General features: G+C 43.0%; 1 protein-coding gene across 1 annotated transcript; it reads left to right on the top strand.

The window, feature by feature from the left end:
* The first annotated feature begins 9,986 nt into the window (after positions 1-9,986).
* Positions 9,987-11,331, top strand: LOC112895020 (zinc finger protein GIS3-like). Its single transcript, XM_025962881.1, has one exon. The coding sequence runs from the start codon at positions 10,071-10,073 to the stop codon at positions 10,851-10,853; it is 783 nt and encodes a 260-aa protein (XP_025818666.1). The 5' UTR covers positions 9,987-10,070; the 3' UTR covers positions 10,854-11,331.
* The last annotated feature ends 6,371 nt before the right edge of the window (positions 11,332-17,702 follow it).

Raw genomic sequence — 17,702 nt, 5'->3', positions numbered from 1 at the left:
AGGAACATGCTTAGGTTGGAATTAGCACATGATAAGTAGCGTGGAGCATACACAATACTAGGTTCTATTTTGTAGGGCATCTGTTTTGCAGACTAGGCTTGATTTGTATGTTAGATTATGAGTCTTATTTTTCCTAGTGGTATGTTACCCATTTGAATAGCTGTATATGCCTTTTCTGATTGTCACTTTATTTCATTTTATTATTGAAACTATTTCTTATTGTCATGTTCTATCAATTCATCTTCTCTTGAACCTTATGAGATAAAATTACATGATTCGGCATTTAAGTACGTGGACTTACAAATTCTATGAGTCTGTATGCTAATTATTAACTGGATGACAATTGGCAACCTCCTCCTATTTGTTCCTTTCGTTTTCACATACCATTCTGGGATCTTGTACGGTTGGAGAAATGACAATCAGGCTGTTCAGTTCATACTTATAGTCTTCCCTTTGTCTAAACATAACAAAGCTGGAACAATTAGTGGAAAGGCTGTATGCATTTTTGTTATGTAACCCTAACATTTATTAGACCATCTTATTTGTTGTAAATGTTTAAGGGATCTTCCATGTTTGCTCTAGAGTTAGAAATTCCTTCATTAACAAATAAAGAAGGCTAGTGCTATCGCTTATTTTAGTAGGCCTGGACTTCACTGATGTATTGATCAGATATAAGATAGAAATAGATACTAGAGTTCTGTCATCAATGCAGACATGATACAACCATATATAGAGCATCCATATCTTGGTATCTAGTATCTACCCTCAAACAATTATCAGTTTACTGCTTAGCAAGTAAGTTGAGGTTGTACATACCATTCTCAGTATTTGAAGTATGTCAAATAAAAAGAAAGAAATGAAAGCCCTTCAAAAAGAAAAGGTGTAATGGTTATTAACTCTGTTGATACTTGATATAGATGCAAAATACATTTGAAATTTCTTGCATTTGGATCGCTATGATATATTGCTTTGAAAGAGCATTCCTCCTGTGTCTAAATCTTTTCATACCAGCACAAGCTATTACTATGTATTCGTGAAAGAGCTGTCCAGAAGTTAACATCACAAATAAAATAGAGAAAACTACTTCCTCCGTTTCAAATTATAGGTCGTTTTGACTTTTCTAGATACATAGCTTTTGTTATACACCTAGATATGCACTATATCTAGATGCATGTAAAAACTATGTACCTAGAAAAGCCAAAACGATCTATAATTTGAAATGGAGTAGTTTGTTTAGAATGACCCACCATGATCTCTACCCAGAGAAGAAATAACAAAATGAAATGAAAAGTAACTTGCTCTGATAAAAGTAACTTTCTTACTGGAGCATCCAAGTGCAAATAGGGAAAAATTAGTTTGAGTGCTGCACTGACTATACTCCATAAAAGCCAGAGATAACTTGCGCTGTGATGTTACGAATAACAATAAGGTGGCTTGTCTAACACATCACACCAGATATGATGTTTGTCAAAGGCTTAGTTTTGACTTTGGTTTCAAGACCTAAACACATTAGTCTAATAATCTCACTTCCACTACTTTTGCTATTAAAAAAACAGTGCCTAATTCTTTTCAAATAACCATGGATTCTAAAGTTTTGAAGATTACATTTTATAAAGCTCTTCCCTCCACCACCATGTTATCTAAACTGCTTGCTAATCCCTTTCTTAAAGGCATAACACAACTAGGGCATGAAGTAATCATACATCTAATCCATGTGCATCCATCTGTTGATCACTCGCTTGCAGAGCTTTTTTAGATTTACCAAGTGTCGTAATCGTAGCTGTATTAGCTTATTCCATGTTCTATACTGGATCCCTGTGTTTTAAATTATTCTCTCTGCTATTGAGCTTTAGACATTCTAGACTATTAGATTTTGGTCTAGGTGTTTCTTTAATCCCTTGTTGCATAGTTAAGTATACTGGGGAATCACTTCACATGACTTTAAGTGAAATCCACCCGATCTCAAGTGCTTATTTTTATGGAGTAGGTAATGTCACTTGGAATAATAGAATATAGTTTATAGTCTCTGCCCACATTGCTTGGGTTTGTTAACTACCTTTCAAACTTGTTCTGAAGGAAGACATCAAACTCAATTATTAAGGCAAGCTATTCTTTATTCTTCTGTGGTGGCCCAAAAGGCACTTATGGAGAAAATAAAGAGAGATGGTCGCTGAGTGTTGTACATATGTTTTTCTTAGTAGTGAAATTGTTGAGGTCATCCTGGGGATTAAACTATCTCTAAACCTGTCATCATGAGCCAAAAAGAAGGATTTTCCTTTGGAGCACAATTTCGTGCGGGCCCCTGCTGGGATTCGGGTGATCTTAAATGTTGCCTACTTCGTGCTTCCAATCAACTAACAAAAATGCTGTGGCTGTGACCAGGAGCCTTTGTTGAGGCAACACAACAAACTCAACACAAACTTGAGGCCTAGTGACGTGCCTAGCTTCTAATCAAATTCCAAGTGGCGTACACTTGTACCTTATCGGAACCCCCATCAAGGTTGCCTAGTGTTTTTTTGTTTTTTCCTGCTGTGATTTAATGGCTGCATGTGTTACTGCGTTAGGTACTTCACATAATATCATGCTGACTAAGCTCTGTTAGAGCCACACTAAGCCAGTGGCATGCTATCTATCTCCTTTTTATTGTGCCTTGCTACATACCTAAGAGCATACGTATGGTAGTTCATTAGCAAAGTTTTACTTTGTTCTACGAAATATGATTCGATGATCAAAATGGTACATTTTGTTGTTTGAATTACAAGATGCTAAACAGTGTGTCTAAGAAAAACATTGTGTTATGGTATTTTGCTTTCAGCACTGGGTACACCTTTTTTTTTAAACATTGTGTCTAAGGAAAACAAAATATGCATTACCAATTTGAAGCTAAAATATTCCCCGAGTCCTTCATGAATTATAGGGTAGCTGTTAAGATTTTGGCATAGAACATGAGCACAGATGCAATTAGGGGTAGATAAGCTGTGTTCCTTTTGCTATAAGGGCTAAAGAATGTCTAGATGAGGTACCCTGCAGCGCAAGGTGGAGACCACTGCAGAAAAAAGCTATTGACCTATGCAACACCCAAATGAAGTTGTCCCTTGTAGTATAGACCCTATTGTTTAATCAGAGGAACATCGGGATGGTTCACTGACCCTATTGTTGTTTTTGGTCATAGGCTAGGAAGTGGCTACTAGAAAGATACAAAAGGAAAACAGATGCACCTAGCATTTGATTCCTAAATGTTAAATAGAATAGAAGCATCATCAAACTACGGGATATATTTATCGGCATGGGCGAAGAACTACCTAGAGACTCCTATACTGGATGCAATGTATTGGGTCCGACAGAAGTTGCCAAATCCAAAACTAGAGTTCCATTAAAAACAATAAATAAGTCAGCATAATAATTATGATTAATTCTTTTATTTGAATTCTGAAATATTTGTTTCTGGCACCAACTTTTGATTGCAATGATTACTTGCATTATGGGTTTCAGTAATAGTAATTGGTATAGGTTGAGCTTGATGTATTACTCCAAGAACTCGGTTTTGGATTAGGGTTGTGTGCCTCTACACTTATATTTTTTTTTAAAAAAAGATTCTCTACACTTTATATTTCCTGATAATTTAATGCATATAAATAGTTCAAGAGGTTACCTTGCCAGGTACATTTACTAGTTTTTGTTACCCTGATCCATCCATTTATGCTAATATCTTTTGAAATCACATATGCTAATATTTATGTGGACTTTTAGTTGATCTATTGAGTAACTTAGACTAATTTATAAGATAATGCTCGTATATATGCTGGTTGCTGGCTGATTAGAGTGCATGTTAGATTCCTGGTGGGCATAAACTAATGATAACACTCCAGCAGAACTTGTATATATAAAGAAAAGACCATGTGCTTTGCTGCAAATTGCAGTCTGTGGGGAAAGCAATTGTGATCCCTTACCCGCCAACCATCCAAGCTTCTTTCATACAATTTCTCCTGGAATAAAAATGTAATAGATTTTCCAAGAGAAGTTGGTATCTTCATGGGGACCTAGAGCTGCTCATCCTATAAGGAAGCTCAGAATTGGAAGAAAAGGACAAGTAGATGAGGACTTCTGAAGTTAAAAGAGGACAAAGGTTCTTTATAGAACATAGCAACTTGGCTTCTCTACCTGTTTTGGATTTTGATAGGGTCACCACTAGCATGTGAGATGGGCAGGAACTGGTTTAGCTAACCATTAGCTTCTACCTTTATGTTTACGTATTATAAACGGGAAATTGTTTAGCTAATCACATGGAAATTTAATGCTGTTTCCAAATTAAAGGATCAGATTTGCTAGCATACCCTTATTTTATCACATCAAAGGCTTATAGAACTTTTTCATACAGTTTTATGAATTGATGAAACATCTCTTTGTAATTCGAGCTAAATATTGATCGACAGTAGATGAGTGGATATGTAATTGGGATAAAATCTTTCCAATTTCCCTTATGAGTCAAGGTGATTGGCATCAAGTTCATGTCATCTTGCCTAGCTGCTCCCCAGAGTGAGGGTCTTAAAATCACAAGAGGGCTTGAGACGGCATATGACTATATTCATGGAAGGTACATCCCAACCGCCTTGTTGAGGTTTCCTGATAGGAAATTAAGTGTGGTAGATAAGACGGAAACAAATTTAGTGTTCATAATAGTTCTTTGGCCTAAGAGTGGGATCTATCTCAAATATAGCATGCCTGGTAGTCATATTTGTACACAACTTTCTTTTGTGGCTGTGTCACATGATTGCTGTTCTGAAATGTGCACATTGTGTGATATCTTGTTCCTTTTTTGAGGAGATGGCCGCGTATGTCCTGTATTTGCCATGAACTAACGTATAGGTATGAAAAATGTAGCAGCAGTTGGAATTATCAATTCAGAAACTTTCTTTATTTTTCTGTTTCTTGTAGGGATGATGTATTTCATGTGATTGGTGTCTCGGTTTTTGCAAAGCGGCCTTATTGACCTTTATACTGCAGCAACTAAGAACACTGATTCACAGTAACTTGATTACTTGAATTATTGATTCAAAGATTATGTTCCCTGATTAAATAACAGGGCTTTTATTGAAAAATACTCACTCTGTTTGTATAGAAACTCTAATTACACTTTAGACTTATCTCAGGACGCTTTGTTTAGTTCTTTGTTGGTAAAGAGTCTTAAACACAAGTGCGATAGTTCATGGATGAAATCGGCTATTTTGCCTAAACACAAGGTATGCTGATAACTACGCATGATCTTTTCTTTTCGGTAATAGTTTGCTATACAGGACTATACTCATGAACTTGTGGTTACTTAATTCATGTCTAGAATCTAGATATACGTAGCACCGTCTACAAAATAGATTGAACAGGGGAGCAGGAGAAGATTCCATGCATGTGAGTTCTTATCTATGGTCTGCAAATCTTAACTAGAATCTAGGTAGCTGTTGGTATTCCTGTAACATACGTAATCTATTCATTATGTTCTGTATAGAACTTGATTTAGGGTTACAGATGTCAAAGTCAGATGAAAGGTTCGTTGCTGTGAAACAGGCAATCAGGTTAACGGGTCCAAAGTACCCACGGAAGCCTATTAAATGATTCTTTGACTCTTTGATTTGTTATGGATGTAAGCATGCTTTTATTAGAGAATAAAAGGTACATATAGGTCTACTTTATGGTCACCAATGCAATCAAGTATTTGATCAACTTGGCTAACCTGAAACCATTAAAGTAGAATAAATGTCCATGATCTAAGCATGGTTAAAAACTGGAGTGAAAGAGTTAGATCAGAATAGACCATCATAGATGACAGCTATATAACCACGTCTCCTCCAAGTAATAACAAATGATAATATACAACTGAGGAAATCCTATGCTTTTTATAGCCTCCATCACGACCTCCAATTCATGTTTTGTTAATTGAAAGGGATAGAAAGAGAGGAAACCAAGTTTAGGGGACATGGTGGGCCTTGTTTGGAAGTTGGAGAAAGACTTGAGAAAGAGAGATGAGAAGAGAATTTTGGGTGAAAGACACACAAAGAAGCTTTCGTGGATGGTGGAGACGAGATTGCGTTAGAAAAAGATGCAAATTTCTAGCTTTCTCTGGGGTTAGTAGGATTTGGGGAGATTTCTTTCCTACCGGGTTGAAGCAAAAGTCTAACCGAAAAGTTTGCTGATCTGAACTCATATAGATGCTGGAGGCACTGGCTTTGAGTGCTGTGCTGTCCCAACTAGTTTAGCCATGTGAAAATGAACGCAAGGGAAGAGGGTGATCTTGGCGCACTAGTTACAGTTGGGATCCAAAGGCCGCACACCACGGATCATGCTGGACACTAGAAAAGTTGCAGAACTGAAATACTTGGTGGTTCCATTCTCCTTTTAACTTCAAGTCAAACATGATATTCTTCTTATAGAACGTACAATATAATTACTATTAATGATTCACTGAAAGCAGTGTGATGGCCAGTACAACAAGAAGAAGACCGTCGCATTAGTTTGGTTCTTAAGTACATATTGTTTTTCTGGGTAGACATGACTAATCCAAAGGAGGTAAATCAAAGGAAGTGGTAACTGAACAACAAGAATACCAGATGGTTCTGTCCTTGCTTATTCTTTATATAATACTCCCTCCGTATCAAAATATTTGTCACCGTTGACTTTTTCTTACAACTTTGACCATTCGTCTTATTCAAAAATTTATTGCAAACATATAAAAATTTAAGTCAGCTTAAAATACCTATAATAGTAAAGCATATCAGAAACAAAGTAGATGGTATTTACATAATTTTTTGAATAAGACGAATGGTTAAAGTTATAAGAAAAAATACGGCGACAAATATTATGATACGGAGAGAGTATATAATGATCTGAGGTGTGCTACTCGGTGCTCACTGACTAGCACTAGCTTATGCTCTACTCAAGTACAGAAGAAAGCCACAGAACATAACTGCTCGGTGCCCATACATTTTTTGTTAGTAGTCGGCACAATTTCCGCCCCTTCCGTACTATATCTTGGTTTCTTATTCTGTAGCTTCTGAACAGCTGCTTTGTTTAGATCTTCCATCGATCGCAGCAATCGCTGTTGATTAATTCCCACTTATGGTAGCAGTAGTACAGCAAGTGGAACTCTTTTCACATGAGTAGACTGACAATAATTAAGCAAATCGTGATGTTTCATTCCTTGAATGATGTGAAATGTTGGTATATAAAAGGTGGCTGGATTAGCTAGTTTGGTAAGCCATGTTTTTCGTTTCTTCATGCTTTAGCCATTTCTTTTTGTAAAGTGTTCCTTTTTGGCTTGTGTTAATGACAAGCCTAAAATACCCGCTCGACGGGAACAGTCATCCCAAAGTATCGGGAAAGAATTATTGCATCAATTGTTAGAGTATCTTCAAGAGTATTTTTAAATTTCACTCTTTAAATTATTATTTAGAGAGCCTTATGCATAAAATTGCTTTCTATATGTATTACCTCTCCAATAGTTTTTGTATATCTTGTGTACACTTTAAAAAGCTATTTTCGTTATCTATTTTTGGTTAGCGAGAAATGCGGAATGGAGAATGGTTACATTTAGATAACCACCTAGAAAATCTGTTGAAGGGTATTTTTCCATCAAAATCTCTATTCCTAATAATGAGGAAAGATATAGAGAGTATCTTAAAGTTGCGCTTATTGTTGCTACTTGTTCCTCGACATTGTGATGGAAGAGAACTTTCATGTTTTTTAAGAGGTTCCGGCGACATGCCGATATATATATGCTAGTGTGCATGCCCATTGGCACAAAATGTGAAAAGAATGGAAATGACAGTAAAAATAGCAACCATTTTTGGGGTGGGGTCGGGTGTCGAATGCTGTAGAAAGCGATTAACAGCCTAGGGTATGTAGCTGTGCTGCCCAGCTTCAATTCTGTGTGGAGGAGGAAGGTTACATTACAAACTAGAGTTATACTAAACCAAAATATGTAAACATATATAGTTGGATCAACCGTGGCGTAGTAACGTCATCTCTACAGTCGTATAAACTACGATATATTTGGTGAATATATAGTCGTTTTAGCCTTGTAGGTGTAGTACGTAACAGCTCTTCCATTAGCTTCGTGACGTAAGGAATAGTTTTACTGTCGTGTGAAAACATTTGTGTCGGATCTGACATCACCGTTCCTCGCCAATGATGGCACCAGTTGGTGTTCTCCATGGTCATCCACTTCCAAGCCGGAAGTGGTGGTGACCATTAGGATTTGAGCTTCTTGTTAATTTACAGTCAACAAACTAAAGCTTTTCATTTTTTTCAAGTAAATGTTTGTTTTGAAATAAAAGTGGTGAACCTGCGATCAATTAGGCGCTCGAGGAAATTTCGCTTGAGTTACAAGAACGGGAATTTCGCTTGAGGAATTGCATAGCATAAGATTTCGTGTGCTGTACTACTGTTAGATGTGTCATTATTAGTAGTACATATATGTGAAAGAGGAACTCTTATTCCTTGTTTTACTGATCTGATGATATCTCCAAAGATACTCTGGCATGATTGGAATCATTAACTGAGCACTAAGCTGCTATTATGGATTGACCACAGAGCTCGCTCTTTCCACTGACAGTAGCATGCATCATGCATAGGGATTCCCTTCAGCCTGCTGGCTGTACTGCGCGCGCACACTAGCTAACTGACGCCGTGCATACATGGACGCGAATGTTTATGCATCACACACACCAAAATCAGTATTCAATCACTGCAAGAATACAGACGTCATAGGAGTCGTACGTCGGTCCCTCCCACTTTATTTGTCTAAAATAAAAGGATCCCGTCCGTCGTCCTAGGGTTCTTTCCTTGCGGAAGCATGCAACAATTTCTCGCAGGAACATCATAATGGTTCCAGTGATGGCGCTGCTCCAAATAAAGCGATTCTTTGCCGAGGTCATCATCCCCATCATCATGGCAGGAAAGCCAGGCACAAGGGAACAAAAACGGGCCGCATACGTACACACGTATACATCCCTGCGCACCCAAATACGCGACCGAATTTTGTAAAGGTTTTACTAGAGATGGAGAGGGTTTTTTATACTGCCCGTCGCCCATGCGCTGCTCGCTGCAGCTCCCACATGAGCTTTACAACTTTGCCCTGCACTAGTCCAGATGAGCAGGCTGAGTGGGTGGCACTGAGCTCCCCGCACATGCCTGCATGTGGTCCCCCCTCGTCTCTTTCTACATACATGCCGCCGATCCATCAGGCCACAATACACAATAACAACAGGGGGTCCTGCATTATTGTAGCGGCTTTGCCTACGCACACCTTGGCGCTGTCAGGATAAAAGTATCGCGGTACGTACGCATAAACAACGCCGCTCGAGCATCATATCCTGCGGCAATCAGGCGCAGTAAACTAATGCGCCACCCCTAGTACGAATTAGTTGGCCACCAATTAGTTAACTTAATTATTAATTAGCGTCTAGCTGCTACACTGCCCCTGATCACTCGCTCAGCTACTAGCTAGCTGATTAATTAGGAGGGAGGGGGTTAGTTTCTTAATGCAAACCGGGGGTTGCGCGTGTCGACCGTCAGAAACCAACGAGGAGGCCGGGCGCTTAGAATACTCTGCAACATGGAGCCGGGACAAGCGCAATCTAGACCTCGACGCTGTCTTTTGTGACCCATTGCATGAGTTGCGTCTCCTGTTCGCAGCTGCTCTCTCTCTCTCTCTCTCTCTCTCTCTGGTAGCCATCTTTGCAGTTGTGCAGCGCAGGGATGGATCGTCCTTCTCTCACCAAAGTGCAGGGGAGAAAATTAAAGGAGAAAGCAGGCAAGAAAGCTAGGAAACATAGCCCCAACAAGGGATAAAATATTTGGGAGCCCCTGTTCATGCGTGTATTCAAATGGGGCTCGTTCAGCTGATATATCCACTCGGGTGTGCCTCCAGCTCCGGGCTCCAGGTCTTATATATACTGCCCCTTCTCACCTGACACAGCTCCCTCCAAACCCATGCACCTCCAGCTTTGACAGCCACTTCCACTTACCTCTCGCCTTCTCCCTCACCTCTCCTGCAGCAGCAGGGCAAGTACCGAGCGGTTATGAACATGACTAGCCCCAGGCTAAAGCTCTTCGGCTTCCACGTCTCCGAGGAGGAGCACGAGCTGGGGCCGGAGGCGGCCGAGCAGGAGGAGGCGCCGGCGTGCGGCAACGGCAGCGGCGGCGGCGGGGGGTCGGACTCCTCCTCGTCGTCGACCACCACCACGACCACGGCCACGGCGGCCGGCGACGGGCGGAGGTACGAGTGCCAGTACTGCTGCCGCGAGTTCGCCAACTCGCAGGCGCTGGGCGGCCACCAGAACGCGCACAAGAAGGAGCGGCAGCAGCTCAAGCGCGCGCAGCTGCAGGCCGCGGCGGCCGCCGCCGGCCGGGTCGCGGGCGGGGCCGCCGCGCTCTACCCGCGCGCCAACCCGATGGTGTCCGCCTTCGCGCCGCCGCCGCACCTCCTCGGCGGCGGCGGCGGCGACGCGGCGCCCACGAGCTGGGTCTACTTCTCCCCGCGCGCCGCCGCCGTCGCGGGCGGGCCGCAGGGCCAGCAGTTCCACGTCTCCCACGGCTGCGTGTTCCCGTCCCGCGGCGCCCCCGCCGCGGCCGTGACCGCCTCGCCGGCCGTGTTCTCCTACACCCCGGCGCCCTCCGCCGCCGCCGCCTCGGCGCCCTACGTGGCCGACGACCACAGCGGGCGGAGGGTCCACGCGAGCCCGGTGGCGACCCTGGCGAGATACCCCGGCCCCGGGATGGTGGTGGCGGAGCCTGTCGTCGCCGGGCCGGAGGACGGCCTGGGGCTGGACCTCCAGCTGAGCCTCGCGCCCGCCGGCTTGTGACCTGGCTGCGGGCTCTCGCCGGTCGAGATCACCGCGCGCGCGCGATCGAGCTGCCACGGCTGCCTCGGTAAAAAAGAATTAATCACCTACTACTAGTACTACCACTACTACTAAAGCCCGCACGGAGATCGTCCCTGGCTAGGTAATTAGCACTAGTAGAAATTACGTTCAGTCGCTGGGATTTGGAGATCGAGCTGCAGCCTGCATGTAAGCTTAGCCGCCTGTAAGACTCCGGTTCTTGGTATGCGTGATGATGATCTGAACGATGGCCATGCCGGGCAGGCCCTGTAAATTTTTGGTTGATCCATCCATCTGATCTCCCATTTCTTCATTACCAATTTTTCTCCCGATCGGCTGCTATATTAGTCCAGCTAATATACTAAACTAGTATAAACCAGCAGCAAGAGGCCGTGTTTGATTTGGTTTGCTGATCCTGCAAGATGTGATGTGAGATTAAATGAAAGTTAATTTTCTATTAGCTTGAACATGCATGCAGAAACCTCTCCCCATCCGTGGCTAGTGCTCCGTGAGTCATTTTCCTCTTGCTTTTTTCCCCCCTATATATTATGATGCCCCACCGTATATGGACTATCTGTTTCCTTCAACAACTAGTTAAACAAGTGTTGAAAAAGCATTATAAAAACCCTCCGAATTCAAACGCGCATCAACGCATGCCACCGGAAAGGAGATCACGCCCCCTCCCAACCATTCCTCCCCCGCAATTAACTACTGCAAAGCCGCTTTTCCACTGATAGTTACCCCTGGGTGACCGGATTAGCCAGCTAATCCTCGAGTCAGCACGCTGTACTTACGCGCCACACATGCAGGATTGGTGCCGCCGGTCACTCTCGTAACAGCTAGCCCGGCCCCGTTCCGTTCAGCTCGGTCGGCCGGGACCGGAAAAGCTTGCGCGGGCACTGTGCGCCGTGTACTTGCCTCGCGGAGATCGTCCAAGTGGCAGGCAAGGCAAGACATGCCACTGCTCGGTGCGCGGCGAGGTCCCTTCACTGCTCGCGCTTGAAGATCACAGGAGCTAGCTACGTCACCGTGAGTGCTGCCTGCAGGGGTTGAAAGTATAATCTTGCAAAAAGAATCTTCAAAATAATTAAAAAAAAAGAATGTTACGTGCAGCCGTGCCAAACATTTATTCGGAATTGTTTAAGGTCGACAGGCGGTTACGTGGCTGGATTCGGGTAGATAACCATTGACGGGCCGCCTGGACGGGAGTAGTAAAGCCGAAGTGCCGTGAACAGCGGTGACAGAAATTTCTTTTTATGGTAATGTCCGGCGAATCCCTGCACCGGCGATCCCGCCGGGGCCCACGCCGCGCCCGGTCCGGCCGGGCCACGTCGGCCCCCGCATGTACGTCCAAGGGCCGGCGTCCACGTTTCGCGCCGCGGTTGGGCCGCCCCGGCCAACGGCGTCCCAACACGTGGCCCTGCACCCCGCGCGCCCCCGTTGGCCGCCGCTGGCCACGTACGAAAGGCAGGGCGGGCGTGCATGGCCCCGGCGGCCAATAGGATCCCCGCCGGCCGGCTGGCCACGTACGCTAGGGTTTTGTCTAAATTAGCTTAGCTTAGCTTAGCTAGTCAACATGTGCACAGTGGTGACCTCCCCCCAGGGGGTGGATGATGATAGATCATCCTAAGATTCGTATCGGATATAATATTAAGCAGGGGGGTTACCTGCTTTTGGCGATCGAGTTTTCTATTCGCCCACCAGCTGTCCGGCCTCGCTTTCCACCCCTGGCGACCGTATCGATCGTATGATGACACAACTGTCGGCGAGACGCTGCTGCGTCGCGTGTACATTTGTACCCGCCAATCAACGGCAGGTGATTGCAGCGACTAACGGCCGCTGGTACCAAATCCATACGCCGCGTCGACGAGCTGTGGCTTGTCAGACTCGCATCGCATTCAGGTCGATCCAAGTGGTGGGCTAGGCTAGCTAGGTTACCTACGAGCAGGGGTTAACCCGGCCTACTCGAAGCTAACAAAATTATATTAGCATGCGTGCCCTACATATATATAGGTACTGGTCATTATGCATGGAGTCACCTCACTTGGAAAAGCGTCACGCGTAAAATATTCCATGATTGTACGGGAGGCATGTAGAAAGGCCTTGATAGGATGTCTCCAGACAAGCAAAAACTAGCTTAGTTTACTGGCTAACGTGAATACTAAACCTAATCGTCAGTGTCATGTGGATGCAGCACCAGCCCACTCGATCTAGCCGACAAGCCGATAGCTGACAAAACAACAGATGCACGTCGTCTGACCTTTCCATACATCTCGATATCTTTGGGTCAATTCTTGAGAGTTCATCATGCATCGTTAAGTACTGATATATACTATACAGTTCAAATCAACAGCTTGTATATATAATCGGGATTTCATCATCTTAATTTCTAGCTCGAAGATTAGCATGTTGCTAGTTGGGCTTTGCATGGGACGATTCTTTAAATCTAGGCTTGCATCATCTTGGGATCGTGTGTTGCTTGTAGGATTAGTTAATTGATGGCTTAAGTACACGTAGGTATAGGTCTTTTAATAAAAGGACAAGTAGGTGACGCATGGCGAGACCTGTCTAGTGTAGAGTATTGGTCGCATGGGAAGCTTAGACCAAGCAGGTTTAATTAACTGGTTAGATCCGGCCAATTTCAGTTGCCCTTGTCTGGTGACTAGAAATGGAGATAAGGGCTCTGGGGATTAGAGTATATATTTATATTTATTGATTGATTGGCACAAGATTGAGTTGGGGAGAAATTTCTAGCTAAGGGCATCGAGCAAGAGATAGCTGAAAGTGATGGCCAAACACTTCCATTAACCTCTATTTTTTTTTCTATTACCAACTAATCACCTTCTAGAATGTGTGGGGTTGACACCTTCATTTATATGGTTTGATTTGCCAAATTCTTATGCTGGTGAGGTGATACGAAAGGTGATGTAAAGCTTGAAATGTTGATAATTTTTTTTGGTGTCGGTAGGTTTCTCGCTCTATGATCGTGGTGTCAACTTGGACTTGTCTCTGGCTGCCTTTTCATATGTCTTCATTTTGGTATGCAATCGTTTGCTTGAATGGTGCACCGGATATTTGAGATTATAATAATGATCGGTAATAATTCGCCCACAGTAACTCCTTTAAGGAAGTAGTATAACTAATTCAACACACCTGTAGGTTCATTATGTCAGGAGATATATAGTTGCACACGCTAATTTTCCTCTTATTTTATTGTTTAGCACTCTCTCCTGTCAATTGAATTTGCGATGCATGTGATTAAAAGTGGCTCTGCAGTACTTACTAACTTGGACAGATGAACATGTCGTACTGCTTTATTTTTATTTGTATCATGCATGTCAGTTGTCATATATTAACTCCAATTTGGTACTAAACATTCCTTTGTGAATCAGGACACACTCAAAGAGTACGATTCTTTTTGGACTATGCTTTGTTGTCTAGTTTTGTTGAACGATCTTTTTTTTCTTTGACAAATTAAAAGTGTACGAAAGTTATTAAGGTATGCAGTGCCTTCTTGTCTATAAGTATCAGTACCATCATTCAAAATATCCCATGCAGTGGAAAGCGTTTCTGACTGCTGATAATTGATCACTACGTATGAAACATATATATTGATCTATTTTGCAAAAGTGCTCTCTTTTGAAAGAAGGTGACATAACAAACTGAATGACTACCGAACAACATTTGTCCGCAAAGGTTTTCTTAAACCACACTTGTTAAGTAGGACACCCACCAACCACTAAGTAATGAACTGATGAGCCATCATATTTTCCAACAAATTATAGCTCAGCTGATACCCTTACCACAAGGCATCTAGAAATTTTTTCTAGCTTACCCCCTAGGAGTAAAGGCTAAAGAACTAATGCTAGCTAAAACCTTTGGCCTGAGGCCCATGTGAGTCACCATCACCAAGATGTCCCAACTACAAACAAGATCTTAAAAGGGGAGATTTGAAAACACTTTTGCTATGATCTCACTCGAGTCCTTGATGTAGTTTTATGTCAAGAAACCTTATCCCAAATGGAACGTGATTAGATTGTGGGCCACAGGCTGCCCCTTGTTTGTTTGTTGTAAGGTTCCTCAACTTGATTATGGGCCAAAAGAGATGTCAGCTTGTGTGTTTTTGGAGAACTCCAATATGCTACTGTAAGTGTATATATGTGGTCCTTGAGCATATACCAATTTTGGGCAGGCATGCGAGTTGGCATGCATCCTCTAGTGGAACCAGGACACGATAATACAAATCGAACCAGTGCTTTGGAACATGGATGTCCTATTTGCATTGATTATTGTCCACCCAAGGATGTTCAACTTGAGACTTCACTACTAGGTATACCTTATTATTTAATTAGTTGTATTATTCTATTAAGTTGGCCAGAAGAAAAGTAAAATATTCAAGAACTATTTTTCTTTAATTTTAGAAGGATATTAAGAATTACCATGGAGAAGCGTGGAGAGAGAGAGAGAGAGAGTTTCACCTATGTACCATTTTTTCCCCTACTATCGAAGCAATAGCTTGTTGTTTAAGTCAGACAAATAATGACACCAGAAAAATCAACAGATTAATAACCGTACCTATGCACGATATATGGTTGAGTCAAGTTGAACCTTAACTTTTAGTTATATAAAGCCAGAAATTTTACTATGATTGGAATAAATAAGGACATAAAGCATATATTATTACTAAAGAATGGTTAGAAGCTATTTCGGCAATCATTGAGCAGTTGAGCTAAAACGTTCAAAAAATTCTTAGTACATATAAATCAAACAATAGTACAGATCAAAGCGCTAACTTTTTCTTGTCAATTTGAAATAGTTGCAGCTAGTACACGATATAGGGAAAATCCATTGCTTATGTCTCAAGACCCAACAGAACTTTACAGTCTTTGTCCCCAAAATTAAAGAACAGTGCTGCATGCACTAGGACAGATTTTTATTAGAGAACCAAACAACTTTGCTTGTCGTTCAGGAGTTCATCAATCCCCTTCTTTTCGGGGGCCCTAGTCTAGAAGTGAAGCAATGGAGTCAATGTCTCCTTTGGAATCATTGACAAGCCTAGGGCATCATGTTGAGGTGCTGCTCCTGAGTTTCCTGGGGTGGGTCTCACCCCTGTGGCACCAACCAACCAGTCACAGATCAACAGGTAGAGCCAAGGTTGTAGTAGCCCTAGGAGTGAGTGCTATGATTACAAGGAAGATGCCATGCTCAAGCTGACACATTGGCATTGGGGTGTGTAGAGAGCGGGGGGATAAAAAGTGCACTCTGGTGGACTGCTGATCATTTGGTCTGATGAAAGCTTGCCCACTTTATTGGTATCTGTACTTTGCCTTTCACTTGGCTAGCCCCAGTTTTCTGGTACTCTTTGCCACAGGCCACAGCAGCTGCTGCTCTTCTTTGACACATGGCTTCATCCATCCTATGATGATGAGCTCTGAGCCTCTGATTGGATGGGAGATCAGAGTGAGCGAGCACTTTCTCTTTTTCTGTTCGTCTCCAGCATATGTGCATAGTTCACAGTTCACACCTAGGATAATGCTGGTGATGCATGTGGAGTGTTTATTTTTTTTCTCTCCCTGCCAATCGGTTACAGAACCACTTTCACAGTGGCCTCCACCTAATCAGCACACTCAGAATTTTACAACTTGTGTAGTGTGCATTCATTCCAGTCTGATCCAAGATTAGAGCTCAATACCCAAAGCTTCTAAAAAAAGTTCTAGACGCTAAATAGGCACAGCGTTCTATACCTGATAGAGTCAGGCCAAAATCCTTTCAAGTAGTGTGGCACATGCTAAGCGCTGTAGGTCAGAGAGGCCTGATTAGAGGGGTCCAAACGCTAGCTTATTAGCTCCTTAAGCATCGTCGGCACCTCATAATTGAGCTAGCAATAGTTTTCCCTGTAGTGTGAGCCAGAACTAACGCGGCACCATGCATGCGTTGCGTGCTAGCACTGCTTGGCTACGCTAAATTGCTATGCTATGATGCTAATTGAATGGGCACTTGTTGGGGTAGGTTTGTTAGTGATGAAACTGTAGCTAGGCGGGCAGAGGCATCTAAAGCGGTTGTCGGGGCTAGCTGGCCGTTCATGCAGCTAGGTAGAGTTACTTGCAAGGCAGAGGAAGATCGAGCGGTGACGTGAGAAAGTGGAATCAAACGCTGAGAGAGATTTCCGGCACCAACACGAACAGCTAACCGCAATGGAAAAGCAAGCAAGGGCGGATGGTGAGAAGAAACAGATCGAGAAAGAAGAGAAGAGATGAAAGGAGCTAGGGAAAAGAGTGATTTATATATATTTTTCTGCAGGTCCTTTGTGATTTACCTTTCCCCATTCAGTTTCGAGTTTTGACTGATAAACCACATGGTCTTACAGTGCCAATAGATGAAAGCAAATGCGTAATCAGTGTGTCCATAAGATAAAAAGAAAAGGAAAGAAATGGAGTACCCCATAGTACTTCCTGTTCTTGCCGTTGGGCAGCGAATGGGAAGAGATTCAAAACAGTCACGGACGTGCTACATTCAGCTTCCGCAAACCTCCAAGTGAGGAAGAGATTCAAACACTTGCTCCTACAAAACACCCAAGATCTTTGTTTCGCTGTTCTTGTCGTCGTTGGTATTGCCAAATTTGCCATCATCGTGCCGTGAGAATAATTATCCGGCTGGGCTTGCATTGTTCTACGGGCCTGGCCCAGAATCATATCTGCTACGCGGATTTGAAGCACAAGCCAATTCCACGCATCTCTTCCTCACTTGGAGGTTTGCGGAAGCTGAATGTAGCACGTCCGTGACTGTTTTGAAATGTGTGCTTGAGGTGTTGCAGTTGCAGTTCATGTGGCT

This window comes from Panicum hallii, chromosome 5 (genome assembly GCF_002211085.1).
Source record: "Panicum hallii strain FIL2 chromosome 5, PHallii_v3.1, whole genome shotgun sequence".
Taxonomy (NCBI): domain Eukaryota; kingdom Viridiplantae; phylum Streptophyta; class Magnoliopsida; order Poales; family Poaceae; genus Panicum; species Panicum hallii.
The sequence above is the reverse complement of the archived record's forward strand: the minus strand, read 5'-3'. Positions and strand labels throughout refer to the sequence as shown.